This window comes from Notechis scutatus, chromosome 2 (genome assembly GCF_049901735.1).
Source record: "Notechis scutatus isolate UNSWTSFEM ecotype Mainland chromosome 2, rNotScu1.2, whole genome shotgun sequence".
In the NCBI taxonomy this organism is placed as follows: Eukaryota; Metazoa; Chordata; class Lepidosauria; order Squamata; family Elapidae; genus Notechis; species Notechis scutatus.
In genome coordinates this window covers 168,907,703-168,920,295 of record NC_142010.1, presented here as the reverse complement: position 1 = coordinate 168,920,295, position 12,593 = coordinate 168,907,703, and the positions used below count along the sequence as shown (strand labels likewise).

Here is a 12,593-nt window from a genome sequence, read left to right as displayed (position 1 = left end):
AAAAGACAAAAATATGTAGAAAGTACTGCACCTTTGTGAGATTTTTTTTTAAATTGGAAATAAGGTAAGTTATAGGTGGCATGAATATTGAAAAACAAGGTACGGCATCAATATTGAAAGTAAAAACAGATTCTTCTCACACAAAATTATAACTCAGGGTTGTCACCTCAAGCTAAATCCAAGGAAATGCATGCTCAAAATATATGAAAAGTATTTTGTTTACATAGCACATTAAGCTCTTGGGTTGTACAGCACCAAATGAAATGATGGTCTTCCAACCAGTGGTGGGATTCAAATATTTTTTACTATCGGTTCTGTGGGCATGGCTTGGTGGGCATGGCAGGGGAAGGATACTGTAAAATCTCCAGTCAGAGGTGGTATCTTCCGGTTCTCTGAACTACTCAAAATTTCCACTACCGGTTCTCCAGAAGTGGTCAGAACTTGCTTCCAACCCATCTTGGTTTCAAAAGAGATTAAAGCTATGTAGGCTAGCAGATAACAGATAATCAGAGTTGGAAGGGACCTTATAGGTCATCTAGTCCAACCCCCTGCCCAAGCAGGAGACCCTACACCATTTCTGACAAATGGCAGTCCAATCTCTTCTTGAAGGTCTCAAGTGATGGCGCTCCTACAACTTCCAAAGGCAAGCTGTAATAGCTGTCCCCATACATTCTAGTCACCATCAGACAACATTCTATTGACATCGAAGCAAGTGTGAAAAAGAAACTCTCTTCAAATTTCCTGGATCAAAACCAAGAGATTTAGTATCAATGGGAGGTACATGCAGGGAGGTCTTGGAAAGGATCAGCATGATAGCAGATTCCTGTACTTGAGCCTTCAAGAATTTTAGGAGAACACATGGATAAAATTTCATCCCATTTTACATTTTTCTGTAAATCTATGCAAAGCTTTGATTGAGTGCCTTACTTTAATGACGGCTCATCATACAAAACGCTCTTCAGTACCACTTTGGGGAGCAATGACCACACACATTGTGCTTTTTAAAACAAAACAACCCTATTGCTTTGTTTGGCATCCCTTTGAAGTCTCATTCAACATTTCCAGGGATCTCAACCAACTCTTTCATTTTCTACTGGAAATATTAGAGGAAGTTTACAGTGCTTGGGCAATTCATATACAGTATACACAATATGCCTCTTCTGGGCATAAGGTTATAAATACAAACAAGAACACCATGGTAAAAGAAGATTCTTCTAAGTACAGACGTATCGATCTATCTATTGATCTAAATAAGACAGCATGCTGTGCCATCAGTCATCTATGAGTACAGAATGGTGGTCTGTTGTGAAAAGTATTCTTATGTGAAATTTTAGATGAGAGGTATCTCCACATGATGGCACAGGGTTTAAGGTCTTGTGGAAGTTTCTATATGTACAGCTGAAGACAATTCTGATTGAAACTGAACTTTGCATATTGGACCAAGATAGTCCAGCACAGTTTGGGGAGAGATTAAATTTCTTGACTTCCCACATTGGTCTACACTTACCACAAGTAATAAATACATCAAGACATAGAAATAACATATTTGAATAAAGGGGGCTTCTTGCCTGATTGACATTCTTTGTTCAGGGGACTAGTGCAGAGGTGGTGTTCAGCAGGTTCTGACCAGTTATGGAGTAGTTCAGAGAACCGGCAAATACCACCTCTGACTGTCCCTGTCCCCATCTATTCTCTGCTTCCCGAGTTCCAGCTGATCAGCTGGATCTTCTTTTGTTGCCCTGCACAGGAGAATGGAGCTGGAAAGCAGGTTAGTGGAGTGGGGAGGGATGGGGATTTTGCAATAACCTTCTCCCAGGAGTGGGGAGGGAATAGGGATTTTGTAGTATCCTTTCCCTACCAGGCCCACCAAACCATGCCCACAGAACCAGTAGTAAAAAATTTTTGAATCCCACCACTGGAGCAGTGGGAGTTAAAATACCAAACACTGACAATTATTGTGATAAACACTCATATTTCCATTACTCTGCAATGCATCACTCAAACCACAAACTACATAAGGTCTTCCAGCCTCCTTGTTCTGTAAATTGTTCTGCTGGACATGCCACCTTCTGGCTCAATGACTCCATCACTTTTTTGGGGAAGATCAGAAAACTTTATGGGGGCAGACCATGTCTTTAACCAAACCTATGGAAATCCAGAAGGATATCTCTTCTTTAGGTGGCTGTTATGGTGTTCTGGTACTGTTGGAGAAGACACTTGCAGTGTTGCTAATTAGGCAGTACTTTCACATCATGCAATCAAATCTAGGGATTTGACTCTGAGTGAGATGATCTCCCCCAAACCAAGGTGAACTGGGCAAACTGGGATAACTGCCAATAGACTCTCAAGTGAACCACAAGTGGATCAAACTGTTTCAAGATATCTACCCTGCTGTATGTAATGAAGCTACGGTTCTTACCTATGTCTCCAGAATAACATAATCTGACATAAGTATGGGATTTTTTTTCTGTGATCTGTTAAATTTTGGACCAGCTAAGAAGACATCTGAGCTTTGGCAGCCATATCTTTGCCATGTTTCTTTGAAAGACTGTTGATGTGGACAAGTAATTGTCAACAAATAAATGCTCTGTCCTACATATTGGCAAAAAAATCAGAAAATAAAATACAAGCTGAATAGTCAAGACTTTGTTGATGATCCAAACTCTGTCAAGGATCTTGGAGTACTCATCTCAAATGATTTAAGTGCTAGAGCCCACTGTAACTACATAGCCAAAAAGGCATTAAGAGTTGTTAACCTAATCCTACGAAGCTTTTTTCTCTGGTAATATCACACTACTAACGAGAGCATACAAAACATTTGCTAGACCAATACTCGAATAGAAGCTCATCAGTCTGGAACCCGAATTACATATCTGATATTAACACAGTTGAGAAAGTCCAGAAATATTTCACAAGAAGAGTTCTCCACTCCTCTACTCGTTGAAGAATACGTTATGCCACCAGACCTGAAATTCTAGACCTAGAAAACCTAGAACTACGCCGCCTTCGGTCTGATCTAAGTATAGTATATAAAATTATACATTGCAATGTCCTACCAGTCAATGAATACTTCAGCTTCAACCATAACAACACTAGAGCAAACAATAGATACAAACTCAAGGTTAACTGCACCAAACTTGATTGCAGGAAATACGACTTCAGCAAAAGAATGGTCAATGTCTGGAATACTCTACCTGACTCTGTGGTTTCTTCCCCAAACCCCAAAAACTTTAACCTTAGACTGTCTACTATTGACCTCACCCCCTTCCTAAGAGGCCTGTAGAGGGCGTGCATAAGCGCACCAATCTTGCCTACCGTCCCTGTCCTATTGTTTCTTTTTTATTTTTTTATTTTTATTTTTCTTATATGTATCCATTTCATGTATCCATAACTATGTTTATACGTATACCTGTTATCTTATAATTGCTTGACAAAAGAAAGAAAGAAAAAAAGAAAAAAAGAAAGAAAGAAAGAAAGAAAGAAAGAAAGAAAGAAAGAAAGAAAGAAAGAAAGAAAGAAAGAAAGAAAGAAAGAAAGAAAGAAAGAAAGAAAGAAAGAAGGAAAGAAAGAAAAAAAGACTCAGGCTTTGCAAACCAAAAAAATCTTAGAACATTCAGAAACATTCAAGTAGGGAGACAGAGGGTTCAATGGAAGACCCAGCACACAGTTCAAATGGTGCGTGAGTATCTACCTAATGCTTTCCTTCAGATTTAAGACACCTGGAATAATTTTATCACTACAGTATATCATGAAAATGTCTAATATGTGATTGATTGGTAATTATGCTTATGCAAGACCCTGGGAAGTAGGGAGCTGTTGTGGCCTTGGGCCATTAAGATAAGATCCCTGGAAGGGTATAAATGGGGAGAGATTCCTTCAGGACACCCCATTCCAATTTACAAAAACCAACAGACAGAATGAAAGTCCTGTGGATCTTTGCCTTCCTCGGAGCAGCATGTGAGTTTTAAAACAAATACTTTTATTCTTCTGCAGTCTCTGAAGTGGGCCGGTACAGTGGGCACAGCCATCTTTTTCTCTCCATCTTCCTCAGCAGGGCACAAAATGAGTGGGTGCGTTAGGGCTCAAATATCTAGCTTTAAAGAACCATCCCTTTTCCCATTAGAACTTTTGAATCAAAGGTTTACTGTATAGGCAGTTCTGGTTATCTTTCTAACTAGACTTAAGCAAAGGCTGATGGGTATCCTTTGGATTCAACAACATTAATCAGTTGAATGCCTAAATCAGACTGCCATTTTCTCCATCGGTAGAGCCTTGATTTATATACTTCTACTATTCTCTCCGAACCATTTAGAACCCTGCAATTTTCTAAGATGTACTAAGCCCCAATGAATACATGTTTTGCTCTAAGAAGTGTAAAGAAACCTCCCTCGACACAAGGAAGCCTTTGTGAAACTCTTTTGGATTTGATTTAAGTGAAATTCCTTGTATGTCTGACTTGAAAGAGAGTCCTAAATTTCCTTTGTACTTGACTTAAAGCTAAATCTATTAACAGTAGAAACACATACACACACAAATGCCCCAAATCTTTCTTCTCTCTTCTGAAGATTCACCTGAGTATAAATCAGGTTTTACCATTCGATTTTGGTATTGCTTTTTGGTAACAATTCCCATTGTTCCTTTTCTGCTGTTTCCCTCAAAATATATAGAATACAAACATATTCGAAGGTGGCTTGATGCCTAGAACTGTTCGCTCTGATATCCAGTTTTCTGTATGTACTTATATGTGTATATATGTATGTACTTATATGTGTATATAATAATGTGTTCATTATTCATGTGTGTATAATTTTATGTATGAAACATATAGATTGCTCCAATATCCCACAACTTGCAAATAAATTACACATACCTACATAAACCTGCATACATTATATAAATCTGAGAAAACAAAAAACACTGCTGATGATAACTTTTTGGGGAACTTATAAACATATATAAGGAATGTTGAAATAATTCAATCATTCGATAGTCCATTATAAAGTAATCTCAGCTGAGGCTAACATGCATCAAATTACCGAGGAGTAGTGGCCTTCTCTATAAATAGCACTCATGGCTTCATGGTGTCAATAGGAACATATACTGCAGTTGGTTTGCTAAATAATAGTACTGTATTTAATCATTTTGTTGTTCCTGTTCTTATCAGTTGCTGCCCCCTTTGAGGAGGATGATGACAAGATTGTTGGAGGATATACCTGCCAGAGAAATGCTGTCCCTTATCAGGTTTCACTGAATTCTGGTTATCATTTCTGTGGCGGTTCCCTCATCAATCAACAATGGGTCATTTCAGCTGCCCATTGTTACAAATCGTGAGTGAACTGTATTTTTATTATGTTAAAAGCAGATTTCTATTCATAGAAGTTAAACATGCACCAACAATGAATCAATGTCATATTCATTCAGTAAAGTCTTGCATGCTTGTGATTCCACTTTTATTTATTTCTAGTCTGGTGTTTTATTATTAAAAAGCAATCCCAAACCTGAAAAAATGCCTATGATATCAAAGTAAGCTTACAGGAGTGTAACCGTCCACTCAGTTATATAGATTGTGATAGTGGTATGGAAATATCTTAAATAAATCAATTACACTTCATCAGAAAAACTAACATAGTATGCAAATGTAATGATCTGTAAGGGCTCCTTACATCGTTTGCTAAGCTAACTCATTATCTGAAAGTCACAAGTTTCTTCAGAAATAGCTTGTCATGGAATTGATTCAAGGGGCACATTCTTTTGCACCTGGATCCAGTATGTGACAGTAGAATCCTATTCAGGATCTCACAGTTCAGGGAAGTGATCCAAGGATGAAATGCAGCAAGCAGAAAATATTATTTTGATTAGAAGGCTAAAGTCTGTTTCTAACAATTACAGTATAACAGTTAAGGCTGAAGCAGATGTTTTATACTATCTGCCAAAAGTCAGGAATAGTCTTGTGCTATTTTGTTTTGCATCTTAAGAGGGCTTTGAAGCTCTAGTATGCATTATGTATACTTAGAGCATAAAACCTGAATCTAACCTTGACATGGACATTCTTGCCTTGTTTCTCCTGCATTTTATCTTACGAGAAAACACTTTTTACGAGAAAACACTTCTTTATGCTTAAGGGCAAAGTTTAACTTCTCCCTACATCACTAAGGATGTGGGGATTAATAAAATTGTTATTTTATTGTTGTGAACTACCCAAAGTTGTACCCAGTACTGCTTAAGTTCTTAGAAAGAACTTTATGCTATGAAGGCCAACACCAGAACTTTCTGCTGTGACTTCACATTGTTGTGAATAGATAATAATAATTTACCATCTTCTTTCTATAATTTTACAATGGTTGGAGGCCTTGTATGCATATTCCACTAATTTGTGCAACAGTTATATGTAATTTCTAAACAGCTTTTAAAAGAACATCGTATTTTTCTTTGACATTTGCATTTTCTTATATTGGACTTATTAAAAAGATGAATTCCTTCCCATGTACATTCTTTTAACATGTAATTATATTTGTTTGTATGCAAAATTCAGGAATATTTTTTCCAGATACTTTGGGGGGAAGCATCGAATATGATAAAGCAAACACTTTCTTGATTAATACCAGAATTTGTACTGTGGAGATGGGTGAAAATAGACCCCCTAAATTCATATTCATCACTATACAGGCTAGAAGTGTTTTAATCTCTGTTCGTGAAATTTATGATATTAATCATGAATACATGCAAAGTTCCCATTTTAAATGGGAGTGTCTACTAAAACTATGTCTGTTGATCTCATTGCTTGTTCTTTAACATAAGGCATTCAAAGCTTTTTTTTTCAGGTTGAGATCAGACATTGCTTTGTACAACAAATATAACGCTGCAACATTTAACTTCCAGCCGCATGACTGTGATGCTTGGAGAACACGATATTATCCAAGATGAAGGGAGCGAGCAGATTAAAAAACCTGAAAAAATAATTGTCCATCCAGACTACAACTCTTGGCTCTTGGACAATGATATCATGCTCATCAAGTTGGAATCCCCTGTCACTGTTGGTGCAAGTGTTTCACCTATCCCTTTGAGTAATGGATGTCCAGCTGTTGGTACTAATTGTTTGATCTCAGGATGGGGTAACACTCTCAGCAATGGTGGTGAGTATTAACAAGAATTGGCTAACTTATTCTGAGTCCCAGATAGATGACTGAAAAATTTGTAATTGCTACCTGTCTGTCAGCCTGACAACATAGATCAGACTAAGAAACCAATGCCATGTAGGTCAGCTTTTTCAAATGGCCCCCACCATTTATATTTCGAAAGGCCCTGAAGAGATGGCTATTTTCTCAGGAAATGATAGGGATGATTGACGCCTCCTTTCCTTCCTTTTCCTTGTTCTTATCTTCAGATTTTTTTTTCTCTGTCATTTTTGTTTTGGGTTTCTTGTATTGTTCTTTGTTTTTTAATTTGTAAACTACCTAGAGCTGCCGGGAGTCCGGCTGCTTATAACTTTTAGCAACAAGAACAACATCTTTCCATCCCAAGTCTGTTGAAAGGACTCAGTAGGTGGATAGAAATGCCAAATCCATCCTAAACATCAGGCAGACTGTGTGATAAACCATAACACAATCTTGCAAATTTGAATGTACTCCCACTTCCCTCATTTTAGCAGCATGTGAGCTATGAAGGGGCTTGTATGAGACAGTTTTTAAAGTTATTTTCTTGACCTTTGCTCAAATCCCTCTTATCTGACTATTGCCTTGGTAGCAGATTTGCCTCATATCCTTCAAGGCCATTCCCTGAGCCCTCTGCATCACCAAATGCAAACAACACTTCCTAAATCTACTAATGTGTTTCTCACTGTTGAATTGCTAAATGTTTTATGTATTCACAGGGATAGAGACAGTGGTGGGATTCAAATATTTTTGCCACTGGTTTGGTGGGCGTGGCTTGGTGGGCGCGCTTTGCATGCACGCACACACTTCGCATGCACATGCGCACCAAATGCACACTTTGCGGAGGCACAGAGGCGTTTGCACAGGTGCAAAGGCGTTCTAACTCACCTCCTGTAAGCCTGCACGATCCCGGTTGCTTCAGCAGCTGCCGCCTGACACTATTCTGTGCCACGCAAAGCAGCTGCGTTTCAAATTCAGTGGATAAAGGTGAGTATGGGAGCCCGGTGAGCCCAACAGCATAGCGGCGGAGAGAACCATTCAGTCTCTGCTGCTCATCGCTGCTACTGGCTCGCCAGAACCGGGCCGAACTGGTTGAATACCACCACTAGATAGAGACATTCAAGGACAACTTGAATCTATTATGAAATTCCAGGTTTAAGCTCTAACATTAAGAAGAAAACAATTCTTGGTCTGAGCCTTGAACAATGTAAGCCTATAAATACTGATTTGGATGGTTTTAGAGCAGGGGTTTCCAACCTTGGGAACTTTAACACTTGTGGACTTCAACTCCCAGAATTCTGAGAGTTGAAGTCCACAAGTCTTAAAGTTGCCAAGGTTGGAGATCCCTGTTTTAGAGCACTGAAGATGAATGTGCATCAAATTCCATTTTTTCCCCTGAGGTACTTTTCTTGTCTTGAGTTGGCTATCTCACCTCAGACACAGGGGTGGGATTCTACCAGTTCGCACCTATTCGCTAGAATCGGTTGTTAACATTCTAAGCAGTTCGGAGAACCGGTTGTTAGAAGAAATTACTGGCCTAATCCTGTAAAGAAGGCAGGAAGGAAACATTCTGGTGTTGCTTACAGAAACTGCCTCTCGGTTAACCCTTATTACATTCTTGGCAGGACTAGGCTTTCTGTCTCAGTATTTTTTCCATCCTTTGCTGGTACTTTGCTTGTGTGGAGTGACCATTCAAAGTTACAATGGCACTGAAAAAAGTGACTTATAACCATTTTTCACACTTACGACTGTTGCAGCATCCCCACAGTCATGAGAGGCCAGGCGAAGAGATGCGTGCCTCAATGTGAGTGATATTGAGTTGGCCACGCCCAGCCAATAACATGACCACCAAGCCACATCCACCAACTAAGCCACGCCCACAGAACTGGTTGTTAAAAAATTTGAATCCCACCCCTGCTCAGACACCATATTAAGATTCCATTACGTAACTACCATAGTTAGTTGCTTTTACTTGTCTTGAATTACAGGGATGTTGCTGATCATTTAAACAGAATCTTGTAGCATCTTTTAAGACTAACAAATTTTAATATAAAACATGTATTTTCATTGCCGTTCACTTTCTTATTTTTTCCTTTCTCTTTTTTCTAGTAAACTACCCTGATCTTCTGCAGTGCCTGAATGCTCCAATCCTAAGTGATGAGGAATGCAATGCTGCTTACCCAGGACAAATTACCCCAAATATGGTCTGTGTTGGATACCTAGAGGGTGGCAAAGACTCTTGTCAGGTGAGGATACTTGCTTTCTCACCACCTGAAATTATATGCATCCAGGATTAATTTACAGATTAGCTATATTATTTAAACAATCCTTTTAACGTTTCAACAAACATGGGTAAACATTACCCCAAAGCAAAGCAGAAAGCAGAAATAAAGCTAAGCAGAAGAAAAAACAAACAAAAAAGAGGATATTAAAAAAAAAGGAATGAAAAATGCTTGGTGTTTTAAACACTAAGTTAAATACTGACCACACAGAGTAAAACTGCTCAGATTTTCCACTGTGTTAATGAAAAGCTGTTCATATGTAAGAAGTGGAAACCTCTTGAAACCTCTTTTCAGATCAGGGTGTAGCAAGACCTTTATTTGGTATAAGAAGATAATATTTTTAATTGCAGACCACACACAATAAAACCCAAGTTCTTCAAATATCACCAGATGTTGAGTTATGGCTGAAGTATATAAATTTAAACATACATGTACATCTTTAACATTCATTTCTCCTCTAATCAACTTGGTTATGGATATGAATCCATGTGGTGCAATTGTAGAATGCTCTAAACATGAATCAAAGCCCTGCCTGGTAAATACCAAACAAGTCTTTCACAGGAATTTGAGCTTCTTAAGAATATAGAATACAAAGATTTCTTTAAAACTGTAACCACTCATTCCAACTATTTGTTCCACACTTCTTGTCAGTTTCCCTTTTTTTATTTTAGTATTATTTTTCAATTGTACAGGAAATATTAACTGTAGGTTATGGAACCTCTAAAACTCTAATAATATGAAAAATTTTGAAATTTGGAACACTGCTAATATGTTTGGCCCAAACTGTTACATATAAATATATTTTAATTGAATATATTGTGATTCTGCATTTTAGTCAGTCCAAATTCCTTTTGCAACCCATTAAATTTAAACTAATAATAATTTAATCAAAAATATTGATACATTATTTATTCAGGGACTCTGAAAGAATTCTGGGAATTTTCAGGGCGGAATTGAATTGAACTAAATATTTTATTTGGGCAAGTGAAAACAATTTCACTTAAAATTGATACATTTATAACATATTTCGTGTGTATATATTTTGAGTCATATGATACAGAGATATACATGAAGAGACCATAACATTTTTATTTTAGAATTTTTGTTTGTTTCTTTGGAGGGCTACTTGTAGGGCACTGTAGACATTGTAGACTGAAGTGGTAGGAAGGGAAATCTGGCTGTTTTTCTTACATTTTGATTCAAACTGAAGCAAAATATGGAAGATTACAAAGGTCCCTCCCGCTTTGAAGAAAGCTTCTATAAACTCCCAAACTTTTATGAAGCTTGGAGGAACCTAGCTGGGACCACAAAAATGATTTGGCTAATTGTTCAACAAGGTTTCCTTATGATCTGACGCTACTTCTTAGTGTAGGCTTAAAAAAATTCAGTAACAAATTTTCATTTTTATTGATTGCCAACTGGAATATCAAATCTTTCTTCTTTTCAACTCTTTTTGTCTTTTAGGGAGATTCTGGTGGCCCTGTGGTTTGTAATGGAAAGCTCCAGGGCATTGTCTCCTGGGGAATAGGTTGTGCTCTGCCTGGCTATCCTGGAGTCTACACCAAAGTTTGCCGGTACATCAACTGGATTGATAACATCATAGCTGCCAACTGAAACAGATACTTTCCTCTTAATGTGATTTATCTTGAGAATGAAATGAAATAAATAGAGCCTGATTACTTTACTCTCTGTTTAATGTTTTTATTTTGACAATAGTCATATAGATTGAGCAGCATATTAAGCAGCTGACAGATAAAGAGAACATATTAGGCCTACCTTTCTGCCAGTTTAAGAGTAACCAGTTGGAGAGACACAATAGAATGTATGATCCTTGATCTGAACAAAAGATTTGTCTTCCTTTCCTTTCTTTTCTATTTACTATATTTTTTTTCTTTGAGTGTGTTTCTTATTAGATACATAAAATCTTTTAACAAAAGCTATTAAAAAAATAAAATCAGAAACTGGCACAAACTCACTTTTCAGAGTTGGGAAATACTACTGCCATCATGACATTTTTGTTCCATCTGTTCAGATTTCTCCAGTAGTTAGGCAATATAATATAAAGGAGTTTAAGTAAACATAAGAAATGAGACATCTCAGAAAACCAGGTCAACAAATTCTCTCTAATTTACTACATTTTTCAATGTTCATTTCCTTATGGTGTTATTTTTAAGGGCTTTCTTCTAATTGCTAATTTTATGGCAATGTTCTTTGCTGGTTCCTGCATAGTCCATTTCCAATTATAGTTGACTGCAAGAATGCCCTTTTATAGTAAACTTTTCCAAAAACGGTCAATTAGTTTATTAATTATATAAATCTAAAGAGATGCCCATCTTTCAACCATGATTGTGGGCTGCCCATAGAGAATAAAACATATAAAACAAAATACAATGAAAAAAGTAAGAAAAAAAAATAGCAGTTGTGAATGAACACAACTCTAATCAGGACAAAAAGTGATGAGCTGACTTGAACTTCAGACCCAGTGCCAGTCTGACTTGAACCCAGTCTTCAAGGACTTTCATAATGTTAGCAAATTTGGAATCAAAGACAGACGATACAACAGAGAGGGTACCCTTCCTGGGTCCCACCCAATGGCATTGTTTAATAGATGTGACACAAAGTATGCCATTCCATTGGATCAAATGAGATGGCAAAAATAAATGGGGAGAGATGGTTCTGAAATTAACCTGGATCCATGCCAAAATTCTGCATGTGGTATATTTGGAATGCACAAGAGTCTTATTTCTCCCCCCAGGTTTTTTTTTCCTCCAAAGTATTTGGCAGGGCTAGTGGTCTTTCCAACATAAACACACAAAGACACCAAATCATACAAAATTACATTTTGAAAATCAAAGAATATGTAGCAAAATGCTACAAGGCAGGAGCACTGAACCATGGACGATACAGATAGACTGAAAGGGAAACTTTTGATCTGGTTCAGTTTTTCTCCAAAGAGAAACTATCCCATCCAGAAATAGTGATTATATTGCTAGATACCTGGTTGTACAAGAAAGAAAGACTTCAAATAGAGTCTATCCCCAAAAGACAACTTTATTCATCTTATTTATTCATCAGATTTTAAAACCACTCTCACAGAGAGGCTCTGGGCACCGTATAATAAAATATTAAAAACATAAAAACATATATAAAATGTCAAAGA

At 37.4% G+C, this 12,593-nt stretch overlaps 1 protein-coding gene across 1 annotated transcript; it reads left to right on the top strand.

Moving 5' to 3' along the window:
* Window positions 1–6,895: 6,895 nt before the first annotated feature.
* On the top strand, window positions 6,896–11,047 carry LOC113425236 (trypsin-like). The gene is made up of 3 exons (XM_026687289.2): window positions 6,896–7,133; window positions 9,261–9,397; window positions 10,898–11,047. Exons 1-3 carry the CDS (start codon window positions 7,004–7,006, stop codon window positions 11,045–11,047), a joined length of 417 nt encoding a protein of 138 aa, XP_026543074.2. The 5' UTR covers window positions 6,896–7,003.
* The last annotated feature ends 1,546 nt before the right edge of the window (window positions 11,048–12,593 follow it).